The following is a 26,530-nucleotide window of genomic DNA, read 5'->3' on the forward strand; positions in this document are numbered from 1 at the left end:
ACTTCTGAGTGGGCGTGAATCAGATGTAGACTTGATACTCACGTACCTCTACAAACAAGATTGGGAAGATGCCGACTTTATCTCCTAACTTGCCTTCTGCCCAGTTCTCATCCACTCGGCTGATCACGGTGATGATATCGTCCTGAAAGAGAGAAAGTCTCATGGTCAGCATTTGCTCTCAGTTTTCGGTGGTGAAAGCTTTTAGTGGAGAGCAGTTTGGAATCCCAGATGGTGTAAGGTACAAGAAACGTAACTCTTTCATAATTTATTTGTAAAATCTTCTTCCATAAAGGGCATAAGTATTGGGCCACCAAGACCACAGGAGGAGTAGAAATAATTTGGAGGACCAGTGGAATCCAATAGAAAATTTGGAAATGTTTCTAATTTTCAATCACCAGCAGATTCTGAGCTTTCATTTATATTAATCAGATGGAGAAATCAATATGGGAGCCACAGGGAGATAGATCTTTAGCTTAGCAAAATCAAGAATAAATTTCATTCTAATTTTGAAGAATTTTCAGAACCTATTCAATTTTTAATGTATAAAATGTGAGGTGGCTTTTTATTCAAAATTTTCCTATTATAAAAGGTTATAGGGGTACCTGGGTGGTTCAGTTGGTTAAGCATCCAACTCTTGATTTTGACTCAGGTCACGATCTCACAGTTTGCGGGATCGAGCCCTGCATTGGGCTCTGTGCTGATAGCACAGATGCTGCTTGGGATTCTCTCTCTCCTTCTCTCTCTGCCCCTCCCCTCTCCAAGATAAATAAATAAACATTTAAAAAAGGTCATATGAAGATTTGTAGAAACATTTGAAAATATAGTATGCAAAACAAAGAATTCTACCACAGTATATATACACTCATTGTTAACATCCTGATTAGCACATTTCCCAGCCGGAGTCTTCTCTCTGAGGATAAAACATACCCAAGTATACATATATATACATTGATTTTTAAAAACTTTGATGAAAACATACATACATATATACAATAAAGTTCATAAAGTTTAGATGTAAAGCTTGATGAATGTTAACACTAACTATACCCACGAAACCCCCATCCAGATCAAGAGATATAGAACATTTCCAGCACCCACAAGGCTCCTTTGTGCCCTTTCCCATTGCCTAGCAAGAAGTAAGCACTATTCTGACTCCTAGCATATACACTCATTCTGCCTTTCCTTATATTTCATACAAAAGGAGTCATGTAATACACACTTTACACTGTATACCATATCAGGAACACCTTTCCATATCCATACATGTTCATCAATCCAAATCTGAATATCCATCCACTGATTGCTCTGGCCTTCTGATCCATGCCCCTCAGCAATTTAGATGAATCAGAATCTAAGTTCATTACTGTATTATACCTTTTCTTACCTTTCTCTGCCCCTATTACAATTTACAATTATCCATTTATAGGTTATGATTTCTTTAATGCCTGTCTACCCCCTCAGACTATAAACTCCATGTGTTCAGGGCCTGTGTATGTTCTGTTCCTTTCTGTGTCCCTAGCACCCAATAGAGTGGTTCCCATTTAGTAGTCATTCAATAAATTTCTAAATGAATGTGTGCATGCATGAATAAGTCACTGTGTGAGTAAATTGTATAATTTACTGAGATAGAAAAACACTAGGAAAAGAGCAGCTTTGGGAGGGAAGATTTTTGGTTTAATTTGGACACGCTGAGTTTAGGAAGACGATGAAATTTCCCAGTGTAGCCTAAGCCTTTCATAGCTTCCAGAATGGATCAAATCTTCTCTTCTGGTTCCTTTATCATAATTTTCCATTCCCATGTCTGTTCTTTCCACTAGTCTGTCAGCTCTCTGAAGGTAGGAACAATGATTCATCACTTTAATCCAGCAGGCAGCTTGGCACATGGATGAGCTCAATGAATGAACAAGCAGGTGGAGTAAGTGTCCCAGTTTGCAAAGTCCCACAAAGGGGCAAAAAAGGAAGATGATGCTTCCTGCCTCTGCCTTCTTCCTGCAGTGTCCCCAGGGCTCGGCGTTTAATGCCTGGCCCAAAGTAAATACTCAATAAATGTCTGTGGGATTGAACTCCCCTTCCTCTAAGTGTGATTGAAGCACAGACTTTGCAGCTTGGGCTACAGAATGGCCTTCCTTAAGGGGCTCATGCTGAGGGGGCTCAGTGTTGAGTGTCGGACTCTTGATTTCGGCTCAGGTCTTGATCTCATGGGTCATGGAATCAAGCCCCGCACTGGGCTGGCACGCTGACTGGGATTGTCTCTCTCTACCCGTCTCCTGCGTGTGTGCGCACACTCTGTCTCCCTCTCTCTCACAAAATAAATAAATACACTTAAAAAAAGAGGACTCACTCTGAGGTGCCAAGGTAACAATGATCAGTATTTCAAAATATGGGGTACAGTGAGGTTATCGAGACTGAGGCAATCTGCAGCAAATCTCATTTCTGGTAGTGGTGGAATAAAAATGTTTTGCAAAAGAAAAGACCTTCCCTGAGCTACTATACCAGTGACACTTCTAGTATTGATGTGCTTCTCGTAAGCAGCGAAGAGTGAAAATCACCTCAACTTTGGCTTCTGTGAGAGAATTTGACTGTTTAAGGAATCATAAATACCGAATACAGAGAATTAAAGCAGTCTAGACTTTAGTAGAAGTGTTGTTACTTGCACATGTGAAGAATTATCTGATAAAAAAAAAGGCAGAAAAAAATCTTAATTAATGTGCTTGGAAAATACAACTTGTAAGAGGTTAGTTACATATAAAGCTATAATTATGTTATTGAATGTGCTTGGAATGTTTTGAATACAATGTTTAGTATAAAATAGAATGTTGTAAAGAGTAGAATTAGATGCTCAGAACTTGGTCAGCAAGAATGTCCTTAGATAAAAGGGTAAAGAGGTAAGATGTGTAGTTTTGCACAGCACACTGTCAAAATGTATTTGTAAACTGTTGTCCACATATCTGTCTGTCCCACTACTCTGCCTATGGGCAGAGACTGGGACTTGTTCAGGCTGCATCTCCAGGGCCTGCAAAGAGGTGTTCAAGAGTGACTAGAATGAATGAATGAATGAATGAATGAATGAATGAATGTGTGAATACCTATTTTTGTAATTGCAATGTAAAAGGTTTAAGGATTTGCATCAAACTCTTTAGTAGATTTCTCTGGCAACTTCCATTCAGTTTTGAATTATACACACACATACTTTACATACATATGCACACACACACACACACATATATAAACATTTCTGTGTAAAATATATATGTTTTAAAAATTAGCAAGTGTTAAAAACTCCAGGTTGTGGCACAGTATCTGTATGGTCGCTGGTGACCTCCACGGCTGCCTAGAATTGTACCTTGAGGAAGCTCAGGCAGTCCTGGCTCTCACTCTTGTCTTTGTCTCGTAGGTCAAAATTGTAGAGGGCCCGGCAGAGTGGGGGTGGCTGGGGCAGCTGCTTGATGACTTCCACGGAGCTGGCTGGGAAGATCCCACTGATTCCATTGATCTCCCCCTGGTACCAGTTCTCATCCAGCTGTCTCCGCAGAAGGATGACATCTCCCTTATTAAACCTCAGGTCACCAGGATTCTGCCCTCGGTAGTTGCATAAGGCCTTTGCTCTTGGCACCTGCAGTGGCACAGACCAGTGAAATATGTACTTAGCTTACAGACTGGAGGGACAGAAGTATGTATAGCATTATTAACTGATTACTGAGCACTCCCTATGCGCTAAGTGCTGGATGTAGATCATCTTCTTTAACCTTTGAGATAGACATTCTTATTAGTCCATATCTAAGTAGGGCACCTGAGGCACAGAGTGGGTTAGTACCTTGCCTAAGGGGACACAGCTGGGAAAAGGCAGATAGTGGGTCTGAACTCAGACTATCTGACTTTAGAGGCCCTGTTCTTAATCACTCTGCAGGGAACAGGATTTTGGCCACAACTCTGTGAACTTGAGTGAGTCAGTGACTCTTTCTGGGGCCTGAATATTGATTTTGAATTCTGGCTTGACCTCTTTCCTGTCATGTGACCATGATCAAGTCATTTAATCATTCATAAATCTATCCATTTATAAAATGGGATAATAGAATATGTGCTTTATCAGGGCAGTTGTGGGGACTACATAATATTCACAATGCATTTAGCATATTGCTTGATACATAGTGCATACTCCATAAATGGCATCTCTTAAAATTTTTTTAATTACATTTCTTTATTTTTGAGAGGCAGAGAGAGACAGAGCATGAGTGGGGGAGGGGCAGAGAGAGGGAGACATAGAACCCGAAGCAGGCTCCAGGCTCTGATCTGTCAGCACAGAGCTCAATGCGGGGCTCAAACTCAAGAACCATGAGATCATGACCTGAGCTCAAGTCAGACGCTCAACTGACTGAGCCACCTAGGCGTCCCTAAATGGCATCTTTTATAATCATCGTCTGTAGGGAAAGGTTAATAATATCAGTTCTACCTACTCCTCAGTGTTGACGGGGAGACAACAGAGGTGAGAAGTCCCTGAAAATACAAAGTGCTGTATGAAGGGCATCTGGCTGCCTCATTTGGAGAAGCATGAGATTTTTTTTTTTTTTTACATATTTATTTTTGAAAGAGAGAGAGATAGAGTGTGAGCAGGGGAGGGGCAGAGAGAGAGGGAGACACAGAATCCCAAGCAGGCTCCGAGCTGTCAGCACAGAACCCTTTGGGGGGCTCGAACCCACGAGCCGTGAGATCATGACCTAAGCCAAAGTCAGACGCTTAACCTACTGAGCTACCCAAGTGCCCCAGAAACATGAGATTCTTGATCTCAGGGTTGTGAGTCTGAGCCCTATGTTGGGTGTGGAAATTACTAAAACCAAGCTTTAAAAAAGAGAGAGAGACAAAGTGCTCTATGAGAGTGATTGCAGCATGATTTGTCCTCAGCCTTGTCTAGAAAGTGTAAACCTTGTGAGGGCTTGCATCATTAGGGAGCATTGAGACAAAGAAGCATTTAGTCAGAGATCAGTCAGCACTTTAAAAAAAATCAGCTAAAGAACTGTCAACTTACTTGTCTATCCAAATAATTATTTTAGTGAAGTGCATTTTTTTCTAATTGAAACTGGTTTCTACACAGAGAAACGCCTCACTCTCATCTGGCTTGGAGTCAGTTTGGCAAACTAAAGGTTCTAATAACATGTTTAATAGCCCTTCAGGGTCACCTGCATTGTATTTTACTTTGTGCTTTCCTCAGCAGTGGGGTGATGTAGTCCCCTTTCTCGGGGGGTGGTCTTGCTACTCATAAGGGGGTGTAAGCAGGCAGTGTTCCAGTTCTCCAGGAAACTTCCGAGACTGCAATGTTACTTAAAAAGGAATTTCAAGCGGTTTAGGGGTAGAGACAAGATCTGAATAGTCCCTTGCTGACGGGATGATAGAGAAGTGCTTTTCTGCTGGTCCCTGGATACAGTAAAGGGAGCCTAGGGAAAAAGAAAACCACAGGAACACAGCTCATCCTCGGGAAACTTGGGGACATGTGAGCAAAGATGCGTGGGCTAGGAGGTTTAGCACAGTGTTATGGAGATTATAAACGGAACTGGTTGAATAAATTATGATACACCCACACAGTGGAAAACCCTGCAGTCATTAAAATTGATGAGAGAATCTATATGAGAATTACTCCTGATTTATACTAAATTTAATAGAAGAGGTTAAAAACAGTTATGTTTTCATTATAAATGAAAACTAGGCTTTCCTTGTAAACACATACATATATTTTTACCTTGAGAAAATGCTGGATGGTCAGACCAGCATTTTAAGAGTGATTATTTCTAAGCAGTGATATTTTTGAAAGTTAAAAAATTGTTTTTCTAAGTGCTTAGCCATGATTTCTAACTATTCTACAATGAAATAATTGTATTGTCTATTAAAATTGAACAGTAGAGGGGTGCCTGCCTAGCTTAGACAATAGACCATTTGGCTCTTGATCTCTGGGTTGTGAGTTTGAGCCCCATGTTGGGTATGGAGATTATGTAAAAAAGAAAATTGAAAAAAATTGGATAGTAGAAATAAAATGAATGAAACTGGGGAATGAAAAGTAAAAGGTATGAAAGCAATTTAGGAAGAAAATAAGCCAAGCTGAGTAGGATCCACAGATTATGCAACTACCTCTTTGGAGAAGTTTCTTATCTGAGAAATAAGCAGATGGAAGCAGAATGAGAGCAGAGGATTTCTGAAGAATGATTTGAATCTGTTAGACTCCCCGGGCTGGGTATAGCAGGGAACAACAGTTGTCCCTCCATATTTTTTCTCCCAATTTTCCTGGAACGCCGATCACATTTCCCAGCCTCTCCGGACAGCTAAGTTTTGGCCAATGGGGTAAAAGTGAATTTTAGGAAGTGTCGTTACTGAGAGAGATTGATTTTCTCTTTCCTTTCCTCCACTTTGCCATGTGGAATGCAGACATGACTGCTGGAGTTCCAGCTGCCATCTTGAACAGTGAGGATGAGGGTCACACTGAAAGAGGGAAGGAAGTAGTCTGGGTTGCAGAGCTGTCACACAAGTCTTGAACTACTTTGACTTCCAGACTTTCGCCTGGAAGCTAAATAAACTTCTGTCTTGCTTAATGCACTGTTAGTATGGATTTGTAAAAGAAAAGGGAGGAAGAATGAAAAAAATTAAGAAAAGAAAGAACCGAAGCCCTTTTCTTTGACTTTGCATAATCATGATAGTGTCAATAATTAACATTTATTGAGTGCTCCTTCCTACGGGCCAGGCGTTGTGCTCAGTACTCCACAATATATCTCAATATATCTTATTTAATCTCATGCCAACCTGTGATTAGACTCCCATGTATCAGAAGTTACAAAGTTGCCCAAGTTCGTGAAGGTAGGAAGTGGTGGGTTCAGGATCTGAGGTCGAGTTTGTCTGTCCCGAAGAGCCCAAGCCAGTGTTTTTCAAAATGAAGTTTGTGGTTCACCTGTATCAGACTCCTGGACCACATCCCTGATCTATTTGACCAGAATCTCTTGGAGTGCGATTCGAGTAGCTACTTTGTCATCAAGCTCCCCAGCATCCAAGTTTGATGCCCTGGTCTGAGTTACATCTTATTCTGACTAAAACGGGAGCAATGGAGTTTTGATGTAGGCTTTGTAAATGGCTAAGCTGCCTTTTTTCTTTCTTTTCTGGAAGATACTCCAGTGCAAGTGGCTACATATTTTAATGATTAGTAAGCAAGTATATTAAAACTGAAATTGCACAGAGTGCTTACATCTTTTTGAAGATGTATGTACGTTGAAACCCTGAGATAGTTCTAGTTGCCTGGCCACCTTCATCTTTGTGGGAGCGAACTGTCAATCCATTCTTAACGTCTTCTTACTCTTCAACCTCCCCTGGCATTCTCAGTTCTACATTCATACTTATAGGAACTATGGACTTCCTGCTGAAAAAAGGTCGGTGGGGCAGGTAGGTGCAGAGAGAGGGAGAGAATCTGAAGAAAGGAAGGAAATTAACGTTTATTGTGGTCCTGGCAGGCCACAGAAATTTGTCTCACATTACCACTTTACTGCACTCTTCATGTATTGTCATTTACATCATCTCAAAATCCCATGAAGTCGGTGGTGTCACCCCATTGTACCGATGAAGAAACAGAAGTTCTGAGACATTCAGTGTTATCGCGCAAGGTCACACAGCCAGAGTGTGGCAGCCCCAAGACTGACTTAGGCTCTTTTGACCTCAAGGCCTGCTGTTTCTATCATCCTCATGCTCTTTCATCCACCTGAAGTCACCAAGTATGTTTTTCCATCATAAAACTCATTTGGGTCTCTGTTTTATAATCAAAATCTGAAGAGAGTGTGAATGCAATTTGCTTGCTGCTGGCTGCATTAGCATGAATTATTGAACTCCAGAGCCCTCACATAAAAGTTAAGCACCTGAAGAGACTCAGCTGGTTGATTCTATCCGGTTCTCAACTGTTCTCTCAGGGGAAAATGACTCTGCGTTCCACATCAGCTATCACCCGTCACATTGTTGGTAATGGGTTTTATCACCCACAATTGTTTTCTGTCTCTACAGGTGTGGGTGGGAGGGGAATGGGGATAAAGTGGGTGTGGAGGTCTCAAAGCCAAGCCATTACCAAACCCTTTTTCCTGGTGATTTTCAGAAAGCCAGATGATCCAATGGAAGCTCGCATGTACCCCCAAAGCTTTCCTTCTCTGAGATTCATAAGGCTCACGACTTCTATGGTCCTGTAATTTGTCTATTCATTTGTCAACGCAGTAGGGCCTGAGAGCCATGAGGGCCATGCTTTTGATGGAGGAATAATACATGGAACCAAGAAACAAGGAAACATGGAAACACGGTCATGCAGAGACATTAGCAGTAAAAGCAGGAGGGAACTTGTCCGGATGAGCACGGGGTGTTGTATGGAAGCGATGAATCACGGGAATCTACTTCCGAAGGCAAGAGCACACCATATACACTGCATGCTAGCTAACTTGATGATAAATTATATTTTAAAAAAAAGTATGTTGTAGTAATGAATGTTAGTAATAAAATTATGGCAAGCATTCCTTCTTTGAGGAACCACCTGTTTGCTCTCATCCTCTGAATGGCATAGCATTCACTCTGGTCATATCACACACACAGGGCTATGTGGTCCAGGCCAGCCAGGGAACCCAAATCCCCCTAGCATAGTGCTTTGTACAGAGCAGTCATCTGCCACAAACAGGGCCAACTATAATCTTCTCAGAGGTTTGATATATAGATGCTCTCTTGAATCATGTGCCTTGAGGAGGTAACCCTTGGAGTACTAGTGGTGATATTTCCCAACCAAAAGACACATCTTCCTGAATGAAGACACAGGAGGCAGCAGAAATAGAGATATGGATAGATAAGAGAACTAGACAGACAAGAGACTTGACAATAAAATTTGAATGCCTAGGTCCAGCTGTGCTTGAAGGATACTTAGTTAAATAAGATCAACTTACTTATCTGCAATGTTTTGTTTATTACTTAAACTACTTGGGACTTGCTTTCTGACACCTGACACTGTACAAGTCCGGACTAGGACATATTAAAAACCCGGAAACAATAAGACTGCATAACAATGAAATAGCCAAATAGTAGAATCCAGGAACAGCAGGATGAGCTGCTGTGGTACTGTAATGCAGTACCACATTGTTGCCAATGAGCTCTGAGCTTATTTCCAATTTGAAAATACGGAAGGAGTCATGTGGACTGGTAACAGGGTCAGAGAAAAGGAGCCCAAGTGCAACAGAATCACCACAGTAGAAAGGAAAAGGCTGAGTTGGGATGAGAACTCCATCTGCTACTATGTACTGAGCTCTTCACTGTGCACTGGTGACACTCCCCACTGGTTTAGAAAGGGTTTGGCCTGCTTCCCTCTATTCCTGGAATCAGGTGGGGCCAAAATCAACATGCGGAGCTAAGTGCTTACCTTCCTGAGCTGGTTATGAGATCGCCCATCACTGGAGAGTGGAGCCAAGAAAAACCATCCTGGCCTTTGGCTCAAGTTATTATTCACTAGGCTACGAATTCTCTGCTGAAGAGTTCAGAATGTGTGTGTAAAGCACCTCTGTATCTCTGTCTCTGAGACCTGGATACAAGCAGCTATTTGATAAATGCTTGAAGAATGAATGAATTTGTGAACTAATCAAGAAATATCCAGAAATTGTCATTCCTGGAAGAAATGGGTATGTGCCAGGTGAATCAATATGACTGATAATAACAATTTGAAAGTAGGTTTATTGCCATAAGCTGGGAAACAAAAAAAAAAAAAAGAGAATTTGGGCCATATTTTCCAAATTGTCCTGAATTTTAATAATTTGGTCCTACACATGCTCGAAAAAGTGTTCTATACTCAAGTTCAGGAAACACTGAGTTAAACAAAGTCAGATAGATTTCTTTGCTGACTGGCTTCTCAGAAGCTTTATCTGCTAATGTGATTTTGCATTTGCATCTGGACCACTCTGCCGGATTAGCAGAACAGGCCGTGGGAATGCTGGATAAGGTAAATGTGATTTTACTCTACTGGTGAGAAAAGAGTCAACTGACTGTCCTGGATCTTAACTTCCTAGTTGCTGCTTAGCCAGTTGGGCCACCCTACCACCCTCCCTCACCATGATCATCCTTTTGGAGCAGATTTTGGGCATTGGAGTGTATGTTAGAAAGTGCTGGTTGGCGCTTGTGCACACGTTTTGTCTCCTCTGGTGAGAAGGGACAACATGCCAGTGCCCAATAGGATCAAGACCATCTGCTAGTTGGGGACTTGAGATCACCAGAAGGTTCACAGTATTATGCTCTTCCTAAGTGGAAATCTCTGAATCTGGGCATTCATATTTGAGGCCAGGCTTATGAGATACTCTATGTGAGTTACTTTTCTTCATAGAGAACTTTATTTCTTTAAGGGAGACACGAGGGCACAACAGAACATAGATGTTACATTCAAGTAGGATGTGTGTTTGCATTGTGGCTTTTGTTACTTTGACCAGATCACTTAGCCTTCATGATCCTTGGTTTAGATCATCCACAAATTAGGACTAATACCATACCTCTGTGTACAGTACACAGCAAGTCTAGGTTATTCAAACCCTGCCTGTTCCAGCGAAACGTTTGGCAGCTGATGTGGGAGATAGCCTCTAAGCCCTAGGAATATCCTGCCTGTTTAAGAGAGACTTTGTATACTGAGGGCCTTGGGTCACACCAGAGAGTCTAAACTAATAATGTGATTTGGGGCGCCTGGGTGGCGCAGTCGGTTAAGCGTCCGACTTCAGCCAGGTCACGATCTCGCGGTCCGTGGGTTCGAGCCCCGCGTCGGGCTCTGGGCTGATGGCTCAGAGCCTGGAGCCTGTTTCCGATTCTGTGTCTCCCTCTCTCTCTGCCCCTCCCCCGTTCATGCTATGTCTCTCTCTGTCCCAAAAATAAATAAAAATCGTTGAAAAAAAATTTTTAAACTAATAATGTGATTTATGGTGGGAGCCTGGAGCCATGTGCTGGTAGAACCTCGACCTCTGGAGAAGCTGGAGACTAAAATCACCCACACAGGAAGTCGGTCATGCCTACCTGACTGGCTTCCAATAAAAACCCCAGATGTCAAGTCTTGGGTGAGTTTCCCTGGTTGGCACTACTTCACGGGTGCTGTCATGCATTGTCGCTGAGTGAAGTTAAGTGTTGTCTGTGCAACTCTTCGGGGAGAGGACAACCGAAAGTTTGTGACTGGTCCTTTCTGGACTCTGCCCTGTGTGTGGTTTTTTTTTGATTCGGACTTTAATCTGTATTCTATCACTGCTGTAAACTGTTAACTGTGACTGTAACAGCTTGCTGAGTTCTGTGAGGCCTTCTAGTGAATCACTGAATCTGAGGGGGGTCTTGGGGACCTATGAACACACTTCCTCATGGGTTTGCTAGGAGGACTAATGAAATAAATCACATAGAGTACTTGTAGGATGCTTGGCAAATAGTAAGTGTTTAATAAATAAGGATTTTTCGCCCAAAGGAGGAGAGAGGAGTAATAAGCTTGCTGTTACATCTTCTGGCCTGACTTTTCCAGTCCTACTTGTCAGTCACTCAGTCTTTCAGTAAATGGATTTTTGAGGGACAACTATGCCAGGTATTGTCTAGTTGTAGAAACAAAGATTAAATTTATAAGTAAAGATATAATTACAATTTGGAGTAAGTGTTATGGAGGAAAAGAATAGGGTGATGAGAGATGGGAAAGGAACCAATTTAAGGAAGGTTCTTTTTAGTGGCCCTGTATCTCCATCTAAAAGTCCATTCTCTTCTGTGACTTTTGTCATATAGCTTTCTCTTTATATCATCTTCCTTTAGTCCTTTGTCCCAGACCTCTCTTCTTCCAGTCCTAGGTACAGAGCTGGGACACTGCAGCTTGACAGTTTCCTTTGTTATCTATCTCTTGCCACTTTTAATCAGTGGGCATGGCATTCCTGCCTTCTTCTATCAATCAAATATCAATCAAGTATGCCAAGCTTCTTTCCCTTGGTTCCTCCTGCCTCTTTTCTGGATTATCAAGGGTCTTAGAGCAGGAAAAAGTGCAAGAGGCAGGAGTCTATGCCAGGGGACAGAGAAAGAACCATTCACAATTCTTAGCCCCATTTTAGGGTCACCCTTAGCATGCTTTCGTTTTCCCCTGCAAATATTTCTTTGAGATTGCTTTGGGGTGATCTCATTCCCCTATCATAGGAGGTAATCCCAGACATGTTCATAGCTATATCCCTGACTCCTAACATAAGCTGGTTCTTAGTAAATATCTTGGGATTGTTTTTGAAATGGGCTGGGTGCCAGGTCCCAGAGCTGTTCAATGGGATAGCACTGAATTCTTCAGGGAATCAAAGCATTTCCATTGTAATCTCTTCTTCTAGGAGGGCATAGGCACCTGTGAGGAGGCTCCAGAGGTACATGGGAGCCTAAGAGACAAGGGTGGGGGGTTAGTTTTCTCACATCCTGGGAGGCGATTCTGCTCCCTTCCATTATCCTCATTTCCAGAGTGAGCTTTTCCAATTGGTGTGGCACGTGGTGAATGAGTCTCTTTCCATATGCTCTGAGAGTCTGAGCCAAATCCAACATGCACAGGGAGGAAAGATGAATCAAATGACTGTCCACCATCACTACCTTCCCTGGCTTAGGAAAAAATAGTAAAAAGCTCTGGTTACATGTACACTGGCTTCTTCCCCCAAGCCTTTTCTCTCTTCCACCTCCACGTGAAGATTTCTGCAGCTGAAGGAGGAATGGCCAGGGACAGTATGACCCAGGCAAACAGCAGACATTTCTCATGACAAGGCAATATGGTTGGGGGCTGGAGGTAACGCCTAGAACGTGATACATAACTTATAAATTTGTGTCTGTGAGTGACGCCCTGAACCTCTCTGAGCCTCAGTTTCCTCAACTTCAAAGCAAAGACAGTAATTCTTACTATTCCTTCTCACTCTAAACACAATAGGATACTAAGGTGAATGGTCAAAGCTCCAGGGACATCTTTAAAACATTCCAGAAATAAAGGTGATGTATGAGACCAAACCAAATGAGCAAAATGTTGGTAACTGTTGACATATGAGTCATGGAAAAAACGTGATTTATTATGCTACTGATCTCTCTACATCCGTGTACGTGGTCCTTCTTAGGTTTGCCAGTGAAGTCAAGGTGCCACTAGCAGGATAGGCTGTTGTGGTGAGGCATGAAGTGATGGGGAGTGCTCCCAGACCCTCGGCAAAAAGGACTTTGAAGACAAACACTGAGGTGGCTGTGCTTGCCCTCTACTGTCACAAGTTACATCTTGATTTCAGTTTGCTTCTTAGTTCATCTCAATCCCATAAGACTTGCATGTTGTGTGTGTGTGTGTGCGTGTGTATTTACACCTATTAGTCCTTTAATTTGGTGATACCGAAGAAAAAAGCCCGCATGACCCCTGTTGAAAACAGCAAGCTCTGGGAGGTTAGAAATCTTTTCTTTCAGTTCAGCTGTCCTTGAAATCAAGATTTTCATCATAAGGACCTTCTGCAAATCTGTAGTTTGTCTGCCTCTGTCAAATGAAAATTTAGAGCATTCCTCTCATTTATACCACTGGGACAGACATGACCTGGGAGAAGAAGTACCTGCCTGCCTATGGAGCTGGTCCCCATGTGGGGAGTGAGTGACGCTGGAGACCTTCATGTCATCTCTCGCACTGGGCACAGGGTCATTTAAGTAGAAATCCCGAATTTAGGAAAACTTTCTGAAAGTCCCTTAGAAATCAAAGATGTCTCTGATGATTAAGCTACAGAAGTATTCTGGAAGTTATTTGCAATCATTTTTCATTCTAAGATAGAGCCTGTAGTCCTCCTAGGAATACAAGATACTGCAAATTACGGGAAAAGTTTTCTTTTTTTCCCATAAAGTCATATCCAGATAGGTGCCAAAATCTTTGGTATTGCATCTCTGTTTTCGGAAAGCCTTCACTGTCTCCTCCCCCAAGGCTGAGTTGGGTCTCCTTTTCTTGTGAGCCATTGCACCCAGCAACCCTTCCAGTCCCCCTGTCACAGCACTCTTCACCCTGTGGTGTAATTGCTGGTTTCCTTGTCTGTCTGTGCTCCAGACATTGAACTCTGTAGCATCAGGGCCTATGGCTTGTTCATCTCTATACCCGTGACTACTGGCAAAGTGATGCCATCCATGCATTCCTCCAACAGAAATGTATGGACACGCCTACAGTATATAAGATAGGTGCACTCTCTGCCTTTGTGGCATAGAGTTTACATTCTCAGAGCACCCAGAAAGCCCAATAAGTATTTGTTGAATATATAAATGAAACAAACAAACAAATAAATAATATGCTACACCATGTCATTTGAACTGATTCCAACTTCGTCTTTTGCCATCTCTGGTCCTCAGGTAAATTGCTAACATGCTCAGCTAGTTATTTCTCCAGGATTGGGAGTGTGCAAGTGTGTTAGCCTCAGATATCCACAGATAAATATAGTATTTTTCTAGGTCACCCTTTAGAAAGGTCCCATTGTTTCAAATGTGCTTTGAGCTATATCCATGTCCTGGTTTTTCCAGCAGATACCTGCCTTAGACCCTCCCACTGTTGAAGACTCTTTCTTTCCCACATGTTCTCTTCACCAAGTGTATAATCTCCACTGCAAGCAACCATGATGAGTGACAAGAAATACCAGCTGGCAGCTCCAGGAAAGGGAGCAGAGGGGAGCAAGGAGATATCTTTTTCTGCCTATTCAGAACATTGAAATCCAATTTATCGTTGGCCACATGAGCCAAAGAAAGCAGCTCTCAGCAGCTGTTGATCTGAGAGGCTCCAATCTCACTTCTGTGACCTGGGTGTCACTGATACTCCTTGGTCACGTCTGGGAATGGGTTAGCATGAAGGAGTGGCTCTCCCGTTCTCTTTCCTAAGGGCTGGTGTTGGGTAGGCCTGTTGCAGGTAGCAGAAAGTGTGAAAAGAGTCACTCTTTCAAAACTATTTTTTTTTGTTGTGGATGGACATTCCTTGGTAATTGCTGGGCAGGTTCTTATTCATTTCGTTACTTTCACCTTCACTGAGTGGTGTGCTGGTAAACCAGCTCTCAAAAGCAAGCAAAAGGCTCTGATGTGCAGCGTTTGCCAGTTTTCATGGTGTAAATACTCCTACCTTGGCTACCAACCTGACGTTACTGAATATGAAGTTGGGAGGACTTAAGACGTGCATTATTGCATTTTGTGAACCAGCAGTAGCTTGTTCCAACACTATTACACAGCTCCCTAATTCACCCATGCTCCAGAGGTGAAATTGGACTATATTAGAACCTCTTGTCTTTCTATAACTGGGATTTTAGGATATAGTTTGGAAAATACTTTTGCATTTGCTATGTCATTGGGCTCTACCCACAACATTGGATGGTCATTATTATGCCTGTTTGGTGGAGGAATAAACCGAGGCACAGGAAGATATGACTTACATTGTGGGATTTACTCAGTTCTTAGCTATCTACTCTTTTTGTTTAAGTTTTTATTATAATTCCAGTTAGTTAACATACATATTAGTTTCAGGTATATAATACAGTAATTCAACAGATCCACACATTACCCTGTGCTCATCATGACAAGTGCACTCCTTAATCCTCATCACCTACTTAACCCACCCTTCCATGATATTAGCCTCTGGTAAGTATCAGTTTGTTCTCTATACTTGTCTGTTTCTTGCCTTCTCTCTCCCTTATTTTATTCCATTTGCTTGTTTGTTTTGTTTCTTAAATTCCTCATATTAGAATCCTGAGAAACTTAACAGAAACCCATGGGGGAGGGGAAGGAAAAAAAAAAGAGGTTAGAGTGGAAGAGAGCCAAAGCATAAGAGACTCTTAAAAACTGAGAACAAACTGAGGGTTGGTGGGGGGTGGGAGGGAGGGGAGGGTGGGTGATGGGTATTGAGGAGGGCACCTTTTGGAATGAGCACTGGGTGTTGTATGGAAACCAATTTGACAGTAAACTTCATATATTGAAATAAATAAAATAAAATAAAATATAAATTAAAAAAATTCCTCATATAAGTGAAATCATATGGTATTTGTTTTTTCTGACTAACTTATTTCACTTAGCGTTATACTCTCTAGATCCATCCATGTCATTACAAATGCCAAGATTTAATTCCTTTTTATGGCTGAATAATATTCCTGTGTGTGTGTGTGTGTGTGTGTGTGTGTGTGTATAACATCTTTTCCATTCATCAGTCCACGGATTATCTCTCTACTCTTGACTCTGGCCATTCTCCTCTCACACTGCCTACTGCAGCCAAACCATACTTTGTCTTCTGCCAGTGCCTCATGCATGCTCACCTCTTAAGTTCTTCCCAGAACATTCTTCCTGCACTCCACCCTCTCCTTCTGTCCAATTCCTACTTGTCTTCTAGGTCTCAGCTTCAACTTCATGTCCCTCCACATTCATGGCAGGGTCAGGGATCTCTCCCAGTTTTATGTTTTATGACACTCTCTAGCATCTTGATCATGGTATCTGTCAGGGGGTGTTAAAGTACTGATCTGTCTTCTTCAGCAGTCTGGAGATTTTATGAGGGCAGAAACTTTAATCTAGCTCACCACTGATCCTAGTGTCAAGTGCCAAGTCTGGCCCAATGAGTACTTCCAGAATGAATGAATCCATGAATGATGGTCTCCTAACCCTCACTAAATGCTTTGTTTTCTATACTATCTCCTATGGACTCAGAAGCATCCATGTCCTCATAGTTTTGTTAATGTTTTATTGGATACCTGTGGAGGCCCCTGCTAAAATGCACAGCCAGTCGGATTTCTCCATTGTCAGTTGCAGCTGACCTCCCCTACATCCCCATGGCCCCTCTAGACTGCAAAATATCACAGAAGCAAGTTAAGAAACCTGTCTGGTACGGTATGGAATATGCTCATTACCCACATGCCAAGACAAAGGCACAATTCAGAAAGAAGGCTCCAGCCAGAAGCACCTGCACCTCTGACAAAGGAGAAATGTTTAGGAATATCCAGGAACCAGCGTGTCTTGAAATAATTGCAAGACTAAGCCCTCATAGATTCGCACTGATACCCTCAATTTCCCTCCAAGGAGGCGGGAAAGGATCAAGGCTGCTTGCATGCCGGGGAGCTGCTGACCTCTGACACCACAGAATCTCATACATACCTGAGGCACTCATTATAAACATCTAATCATCTTCTGAAAACACAGCCAGCTGCCACTTAAAACAGGCGGAGTAGAGTCTGGCACACATAAGATACTTCCCTTATATTACCTGAGACTGCCTAGTAATGCAGACTCCAGGGTGTTCATCTTTGCTCTTAAGCATATATGAGAAAAAACATAATTTACCAGTCACCATAGAATCCCATGATGCCTTTAGAAGCATTCTGTCTAATAGAACTTTCTGTGATGATGGAAATGTGCTATTCTGTACTAATACAGTAGCCACTAGCCACATGTGGTTACTTAGCACTTGTCATGTGGTTAATGTGACTGAGAAACTGGACTTTAGGTTTTATTTACTTTAATTAACTTAAAGTTAAAGTAAAATGGCCGCATGTGACTTGTGACTCCTATATTGGACAGCGTAACTCTAGATCTAATGATCAGTTATAGGAAATAGAGAGGATTGAAGAACATATTAAATGATACCAGAGGGATACAACAAGAAAAATTCACAAAATGGGTAACTACATGACAAGATGACCCAATTCCTCTCATATATTACAAGAAAAAAAAGAAGAGGGTATGTGTGTGTTTGAAACCTACAGATTAAGACACTTATGAGGCATATCAACCAAATGCAACATATGGACCTTGGTGGATCTTGATTCAAACAAACCAATTATTAAAAAATCATGAGCTAATTGGGAAAATTTGAAAACCAACTGGATCTTTGATGGTATCAATGAATTTTTAGATGCAATAATGGTACTGAGGCTAAGTTTAAAAAAATAGAGTTCTGGGGTGCCTGGGTGGCTCAGTCCATTGAGTGTCTGACTCTTGATTTCAGCTCAGGTCATGATCCCAGGGTCTTGGAATTGAACTCCACGTGGGGCTCTGGGCTGAGTGTGGAACGTGCTGGAGGTTCTCTTTCTCTCTTTGTCCCCCTCTGCACCTCTCCCCAGCTGGCGTGTGTGCACTCTCTTTTTCTCTCTCAAAAAAAAAAAAAAAACAGGTAGGGGGTGCCTGGGTGGCTCAGTCGGTTAAGCATCCGACTTCGGCTCAGGTCATGATCTCGCGGTCCGTGGGTTCGAGCCCCGCGTTGGGCTCTGTGCTGACAGCTCAGAGCCTGGAGCCTGTTTCAGATTCTGTGTCTCCCTCTCTCTGACCCTCCCCTGTTCATGCTCTCTGTCTCAAAAATAAATAAATGTTAAAAAAAAAAAAAACAGGTAGAGTCCCTACCTTTTAAAGGTGCTCACTGAGTTGTTTATAGATCAAAGAGAAGAACACATGGGCTTTGTCTCAATTTAACTTTGAGGGAGAAGGTGAGTGAGGTTTAGATGAAATAAGATTGGCCCTATGTTCATTGTTGTGGAAGCCACATGATGGGTACACAGTGATTCAGTACTATCGACTCCTCTATATTTTATGTGTACACATTTTCATAATGAAAAGTTTTAAAAAATCATCAGAGGAATGCCAATGTCCGTGAGAGGATGGACAAACAAGACACTTCCCTTCTTGAATGTTGGGAGCTTAAAATTTTACTTTGAGAAGGCAATTTGGGTATATTCATCAAGATTTAAACTGTATTTTCTTTTTGACTCAGGAATGGTAGTTTTAGAAATTTCTCCTACAGATCTTTGCAGGAATCTATATAAAAGATTGTCAAGTGCAGGATTGTTTAGATAAATGATGGTGTGTTACTACTGTGGAACGCTAAGCAGATTTAAGAGAATGAGATATATCACTGTGGACTGCCATCAGAAAGATGTCCATGATGTATTCTTATGTTAAAAAGAAAAGCAAATTGTAAAAAAAACGTGCTACTATGTCTCAGTAAGAAACTACCTATGAGTATGTGTACATATATTGGTATATAGGCACAGATAAAACTTGGAAAAAAACATATATCAAATTGATATGGGGACAGGAAGAGGAGCTTACACCTCTATCAAGATGAGTCTGAGTTGCTGTATTCTCTGTGACTATTAGGCGCTCGTCCTCTGTTTTATGAATAATCAACAGCCGGTTCTCCCATCAGGCAAACTGGCTGACATGGTCTGAATATTGTGTGTCCCCCCAAATTCCTATATTCAAATCCTGACCCCCAAAGATTATGTTCTTAGGAGCATCTGTTTTATGAATAATCAACAGCCGGTTCTCCCATCAGGAAACTGGCTGACATGGTCTGAATATTGTGTGTCCCCCCAAATTCCTATATTCATATCCTGACCCCCAAAGATTATATTCTTAGGAGGTGGCGCGTTAGGGAGGTGCTTAGGTCATAAGGGTGGAGCCTTTAAAAACGGGGTTAGTATTTTTATAAAAGAGACCCCACAGAGATGCCTAGCTCTTCCATCATGTGAGAAGACACTGTTTTTGAACCAAGAAGATGGCTCTCAGCAGAACTTGACCCTGCTGGTGCCTTGATCTTGGACTTGCCAGCACTCATAACTGTGAGAAATACATTTCTGCTACTTATAAGCCACCTACTTTGTGTGTGGTATTTGTTAGAGTGGCCCAAATGAACTAAGACACTGGTGCTTCCTCTCGGAAGAAAATGAATGTGGCTTCTGTGACTGAGAAAATACATTTAGCATGAACTCTTGATCCTTCCTTCCAAAAGAATAGGGGCATTCAGGAAGTTCATTTCTATCAAATAGCTACCACTTACTGAGTGATGCCTGGTGCCAATCACTATGCTAAGAAGTCTGTGCACATGTCTCTCACCCATAGGCTCTGGAATCAAGCTGAGACTCTCCCACTTGGTGGCTTTGTCCCTTTGGACATGTGACTTCAGCTGTTTCCCCATAAATAAAATGTTAGGAATAAGAGCTGCTATCTCATGGTTATGAGATAGTGCATATTCAGTGCTTAGCACATGGTAAGTGCTCAAGAAAAGCCCAATGTCATTATGTTTCCACTTCCACATTCCAACAACCCTATGAGGTAAATATGACATTTCATCCCTATGACAGTTGAAGAAACTGAGTCCTAGAGACAGTGGTGTGCTGACAGCAGCTCACATGGGTAGAGCTCACTGTTCAATTTTCATGAATTTTTTGACTTGACTGACCATCACGCGGGTAGCCTGAAATTAGCCAAGATGGGAGTATTCACACCATGGCGATGGGCAAACACTCTACTTCCCACAGAGAGCTGTTCGTTAACCAGCTGCTAGCACACTGCTGCTCAGAGAGGTTCAATAACTTGTCCAGGGCTCCATGGCTCCTGAGTGGAAGAGCCTGAATCTAAATCGCTCTCTGCTCAACTCCGAGGTCTTAGTGTTTAGATATGCATCGTTTGAATAAATCTCTCTTTAAAAGTTAGGACTCTCACCTGGACAAAGCTAAGTAGGATAATACTCTTCAACATCATGCCCCTAGAAGCAGTTCCCAAATTTTCGGGTGCATCAAGCCTTTTTGCAGCACAGATCGCTGGGGCCTGTCCCCAGAATTAGGTTTTTTGTGGGGCCGGCTTCAATAACTTGCGTTTCTAACCAGCTCCCAGGCGGTACTCCTGCTGCTGGTCAGGGACCATACTTGGAGAACTACTGTCTAGTAGGAAATCTGAAGCTTTCTGCTGTACATCTTGCCGTAAGCTTATTGGGACCTTGGCTTTCTCAATTCTTATCTGATCTCAAGATGAGAGGATTTAGGTAGTAGTTCTAGGCCCTGAGCTTCCCACAGGAGACCATTTTGGTAAGATATTTGTGTTCCCAGCAGTGTGAGCGCAGGAAAACAGGAACCAAAGCTTGGTGCCACCCTCTCTAGTTGGCCCCCATTTAGCTCTGGCCTGTGTCCCAGGAGCCTCAGCCACTCCCCACACACAGCAGGAGGCAAATGAAAAAAGCAACATTTCAAAGTCTATCTTTAAAGCCTGGCAGAAAGCTGCCCTATAATTACATGAAGTGAACTAGTTACAACTTCTCTCCTATTGATGTAGGATTATTAAGAGATTGCTCACACAGTACCGTGGAATTCGGCGAATGAATTTGGAGATTTTTGTTTTAAACACGCTTCTCTTCGAACTACCTCCTGCCTCCTAAATATTATAGAAACAAAACCAGGAAGGAAAATGAGTTAAACCCTGAATTAATGTTTCTCATCAGAACCTGGCCGCTGCTTTTAGGAGCAACTTTCCCAGCTGAGTTTTCTAACTTAAGTTTCTCACTTTTTGTAAACCTTTAGACAGGGGAGAAGGTAGGAAGGCATGGAGGTCCTTATAAAAACTGGCCTGTGGCCATCACTTCAAAGGAATCTAGAGAAGCTAGCATGGGGATCTGACTATCCAAGTTTGCACAGATTTAATTTATTCTCCCCACAACAGTGTTCTATGAATACACCCAGCAAATGGTGTATGCAAGGCAATAAACGAGGCCAGCGGACCTTGGTGGGCCACTTTTATAATCCTGGGTTTGGCAGACAGGACAGGCACTCTTGGCTTAAAATGTACCATGGGCTTCTATCATTTGGACTTGTGGTGTGTGAACAAATAAGGGAATATGATTCCAGGAATATGGATTCTTGCAGACAATTGCTATCCCATCTTTTTGAGAGTAGGAACTAAACCTTATTCATCTTTGTAGCCCCAGATTCCTGAGCACATAATTAGAGATCAATAAATTCAACAAATGGCTAACACTGACAGAATGTTATTTTGGAAAGAAAAAGAGCTTTTTTTTTTTTTTTTTTTTTAAATTTTAATGTTTATTTATTTTTGATAGAGAAAGAGGCAAAAAGAGAGGGAGACACAGAATCTGAAGCAGGCTCCAGGCTCTGAGCTGTCAGTATAGAACCTGATGCAGGGTTTGAACCCACAAACCGTAGATCATGACCTGAGCTGAAGTCAGACAATCAACCGAGTGAGCCACCCAGGCGCCCCTGAACAAGAGCTTTCAAGTCAGAGTGGTTTGCATTCAAATCTCAGCAGTTATCTCCTACTATCTGTGTGACCTTAAGCAAGCCATTGAGGGGGTTGGTTAGTTAACAAAATTTACTAGTGCCTGTGTGCACTGACCCTGTTCTAGATACTAGGACGACGTCAGTGAATAAAGCATACGGAATTTCTGTCCTCAAGGTATATGTAATATTAAAGCTTATCTCAAGCTGCTCTCAAAAGGCCATTTATGGGATTAGAGTCAGAATACCTGGATTCAAATCCTGCCTCTACCACTGTCTAGCTATGACAGATCAGCAAGTGAATGGCAACAGGAGCAGCCACATGAGGATGCCGTCAAGACTTCCACCATACCTCCCTGTGTGCCTCTGTGTATCTTTGGAAAGGACATCTCGTTGGGCAGATGAGTCACACAAAGAGGCACTCCTACCACAAGGTTGATGTGGTCCCATTTCAGGGCTTAGTACATGTATGCTGCATTCAGCCTCCAGTGTACATCCTTGGCTGGGTACCTTGTGCAAATACATGTAAAGTCCCTAGAACAGCACCCAGCACATAGTAAGTAATCAGTAAATACCAGCTTTTATGATTGTAGGCATGTAGTGAGAATTGAATGCAAGCAAGGCATCAGCTGTGTATAGCTGGTGGACGGTAGTTGTCAGTTCCCTCCCTCTTAGGCTGTGGAGAAATGGTAAGGGTACAGGTCACAACAAAGTGCAGGTGATGGGCACCCATTAGCTACATTGTCTTCTCTGCATGTGCAGGAGACAGTTTGACCTAAAAAAAAAGAAAAAAAAAAGAGCCCCAGGCCGGCAATCAGAAGACTTGAGTTCCGGCCCCCGCTCACCCAGCCATTGCCTCTAATTGCCGGGCCCAGACCTTTACCAAACCCCATTTCTCCCATGTGTAAATGAGATGAGGGTGTGGATTGGCCTAGGTCACTTGCAGGTGTTATCACATGAATGTATTTCACTCTAACAAGTTCTTACTTTGCCTAGTGTGTGTACAGACAAAGAGAGGTAGGAGCCAGACTCACGCAAGTGGTGAGTGGGTGAGCAAGCCTTAGAGGGACTTTCTGTTCCAACATGCTTGGTTATAAAGCACTAATTGAGATGACAGAACTTGCCCAGCATCACATAGTGGGTCAGTTCTGGATGGTTTCAAATGGCCTTTAACTTGGAGAACCATGGAGGGAACTGGCTAGAGAGCCTGGCTGCAAAGCAGATGGCTTGGGCATGTGAGATTCTGTTTCATGTTCTAGGCTTGCTTTGGCTAACTGGGTGACAGTGGCTACATCACTTCTGGCTAATTTGGTCTAAGATTCTATCCGGCTCAGATATTCTATCAATCAGTGACTAATATCTTCTATTTCTCACTGACTTTTCCAGTTAGAACATGACTCTTTACATTCCCATTCAGGCACATGAATGAGGCATTCTTTGTCCCAATTTGGGGAATGCAAGGTTGTTTCTAAGCACTTAGTGATTTTGGCCTTTAGGCAAGTGCATTTCAGAAAATCCCTTTTTGTTTTCCCTCCTTAAATCCATGAGTCTGTAAGACAGCTAACGAGAGCCACCATTTATTAAGTAAGTGCTTACTGTGGGTCAGGAACTGGGCCAATATATATCTAGATTGAATATCTCATTCAATCCTCACAAGCAGCCTATGAGGCAGGTATTACTGTTATTTTATAGGCGAAGAAATTTGCGATTCAGACAGAAGAAAGCTGCTGCGGGTCACATAGCTGATAAGTAAGTGGTGGAGTCTGAGGATAAGACTGGCCTCCTTCCTCTGCAGCATCCTGCATTTATTAATGATCTCCTTCCATGTGGCATTATAAGAGTGGCTTATCTGTCATAGTTGCTTAATATTCCGGGTCAATTCATGTTCCACAAATATACACTAAAAATCACCAAGTGCAAAGGAAGAGTCTTTACTGGTGTGTGTGTGACCTTTTACTATATTACTAGAGCTGCATAATTATGTATTTATGTATGCTGTTTGTTGTAGACGTTGAATGTTTAAAAAAATCAACACCATTCATTCCTTACTGATAGCCTCTTACAAATTACATTTATTGGTCAACTAGTCCTGTCTTCTAATGCAGTAGCTCATGTAAGCCTCACAACAGTCTGTGAGGTTGGTCTTTTATTATGCCCACTTTCAGATAAGGGGTGTGAGGCACAGAGCAGGGATCAGTGTACAGCCCACAACTTGCAAATCGCAGGGCCACGTGCTGTCCCAGGTAGGAGAATGCATGTCCTCTGTTGCCTCTGACTCTCCACCAAGGGTCTAGGGCTTTGCATAAGGTTTGAATTTAAAGTAAGTTTATGGCTTGATGGGACTCTGGCAGGGTTGACCGTAAAACATGAGATTAGTGGTTTTACTCATCTTGCTCTGGGCAGGTGGGAACCAGCTGGAGGGCTTTGTCAAGTCATATAACCCAGACAGCCAGGATGGGGGCTGGGATTAGCCAAACTGCCTGCTCTGAATTGGTACAAGAGGGATCCAGTTTCTAAGCCCTTCCTTTGCACTACACTACAGTGAGTCACCTTGTATTGAATGAGAAGGGTTCCCGTGGTGCCTGCAGCTGCCACCCCTTTAAGACACTAAGAGGTGCATCAGGGGTAGGCCATGTTCAGCCATTCTTCTTAGAGCAAGTGTGGGAACATGCTAGTTTCCAAGGGCTTGACCCTGAGCAGCACTTTTGGAGCCATCTAGTTAAAGTGGCTATTGGGAAACTGACTCCAGTGTCAGTTGGGAAGGACGGAGTGTCCAGGAATAGAACAGGACATTGCAAATGAGCTGTGAAAAACAAGCCCAGGCCCTGCTCAGTCGCCTGGGCCCAGATGTGCTCCTGCAGACATTTGGCAGAATACGGGTATAGTTGCTGCCTGGATAAGCCAGGCATTTCCGAGGTCCTGGGTACAGCTTGGCTGTAGTGTTTAGTTCTAGATTCTGAAAAACTCAGGTGGGTCAGCAAAGGGTGCAGAAGCATGAGACTCCATCTATAGGCCCACTGGCTTTAGCTCAAGAGAATGTTTTTCTAATTGGCCGCTTCCTGCTGAAACCAAGCCAGTATTGTAGACCTACAGGTTTCCTTACTGATTGCCAACTCTTTTAGGAACAAATTTGCATTTGTTTGGAAACTATGTTCTCTCTTATTTCTCCATTCTCTCTTTTATCTTCTTTAAATCTCCCCTCCCTGCTCTCTTATAGTAGTTACAAGCTGAGGCTGTGGAATCTAATAGAAATGAGTATGAATTCTGGCTCTACTTTTTACACTATGTGAACTTGAGAAACTCACTTCTCTGAACTCTAGTTTTCTTTTTTGTAAAACAGAGATAATAGTAACACGTACTACACAGGGTTCAGAGGAAGATTAAATTACAAAATGCCTAAAGATAACTGGCATAGTACCTTGCACATAATTCATAGTTAATAAATATTACATATACATAGATACATTTTTCTTATCCTTCCATTTTCTTTTCTTCTCCTTGCTCTTTTTCCTTCCTTCCCTTATCCATCTGTGGCAGACAGACTTGAAAATGACCCTGTGGTCTTGCACCATGAACATGGGTGTTCATGCCTTTGTGTAATCTCCTTCCTTTGAGTGCAGGTGGGATCTGTGACTTACTTCTAAGAGAACATGGCAAAGGTGATAAAAAGTGCCAACTGTGATTGCTTTGCACAACTTTCCATCTTGCTACAGATTCTCTCTTTTGCTGGTTTTACAGAAGTAAGTAGCCATGTTAATGGGTCTGTATGGCAAGGAGCCAGGGGTGGTTACTATGTAGGAGCTAAAGGCAGTCTTTGGCCAACAGCCAGCAAGAAGCCTGGGCCCTTATTCTTAGAGCCAAGGAAATGAATTCAGACAACAATCTCTGTGAGCTTGTAAGTAGATCCTTCCTCAGTCAAGTCTCCAGATGAGAACCCAGCCCTGGCCAACCCCTTCGTTGCAAAGGATCCAGCTGGTTGTGGATCAGCTGACTCACTGAAATGGTGAGGTAAGTGTGTATTTTTTATGCCTCTAAGGTGTAGGAATTTGTTACATAGCATAAAAATACGTATTCTTTTGCAATTATTTCTGTCTTCACTACTTCAAAACTTTCATAATTGCTACATATAAGCCTTAAGTAGAAAATGTGGTAGTATATCTACCACAGTGTGTATATCTCTTGCTGAAGTATTTAGGAGAACACAATTTTGTCTTAAAGTCAAAACCAAACAAACAAAAACAACCCAAACAAACAAAAAACAAAGAACAAACTGAGTTGGGTTAAATGAGTCAAGTATCCTTGCAGAAAGACCTAGAGAAGCTGAGTTATTTTTATGACATAATAAAAGTGGCATCTCTTTCCTCCTATATGGGTCTCTAGAGATTTCAGCAATTTCTCATCTTTCTCAAAATGATGCATCTATTTTCAGACACTTCAACAACTACACACATAACGAAAAGTTTGAAAGAGATTTGAAAGACTTATTTTGGAGAGAATCTCAAATGCTTTCA

At 42.3% G+C, this 26,530-nt stretch overlaps 1 protein-coding gene across 7 annotated transcripts in view; it reads right to left on the bottom strand.

Moving 5' to 3' along the window:
- The window catches only part of SH3RF2 (SH3 domain containing ring finger 2), a 128,367-nt gene that overhangs the window by 71,568 nt on the left and 30,269 nt on the right, over positions 1-26,530 (bottom strand). For 6 of the 7 annotated variants that reach the window (XM_058732777.1, XM_058732790.1, XM_058732780.1 and 3 more), the window contains exons 3-4: positions 3,344-3,613; positions 47-142 (exon numbers count right to left, since the gene is read on the bottom strand). In XM_058732777.1, coding sequence (XP_058588760.1) covers positions 47-142; positions 3,344-3,613 — 366 coding nt within the window. The remainder of the gene's footprint in view (positions 1-46; positions 143-3,343; positions 3,614-26,530) is intronic. The other variant, XM_058732815.1, reaches the window with a different exon arrangement.

The sequence above is a fragment of the Neofelis nebulosa genome, chromosome 1 (assembly GCF_028018385.1).
Source record: "Neofelis nebulosa isolate mNeoNeb1 chromosome 1, mNeoNeb1.pri, whole genome shotgun sequence".
In the NCBI taxonomy this organism is placed as follows: domain Eukaryota; kingdom Metazoa; phylum Chordata; class Mammalia; order Carnivora; family Felidae; genus Neofelis; species Neofelis nebulosa.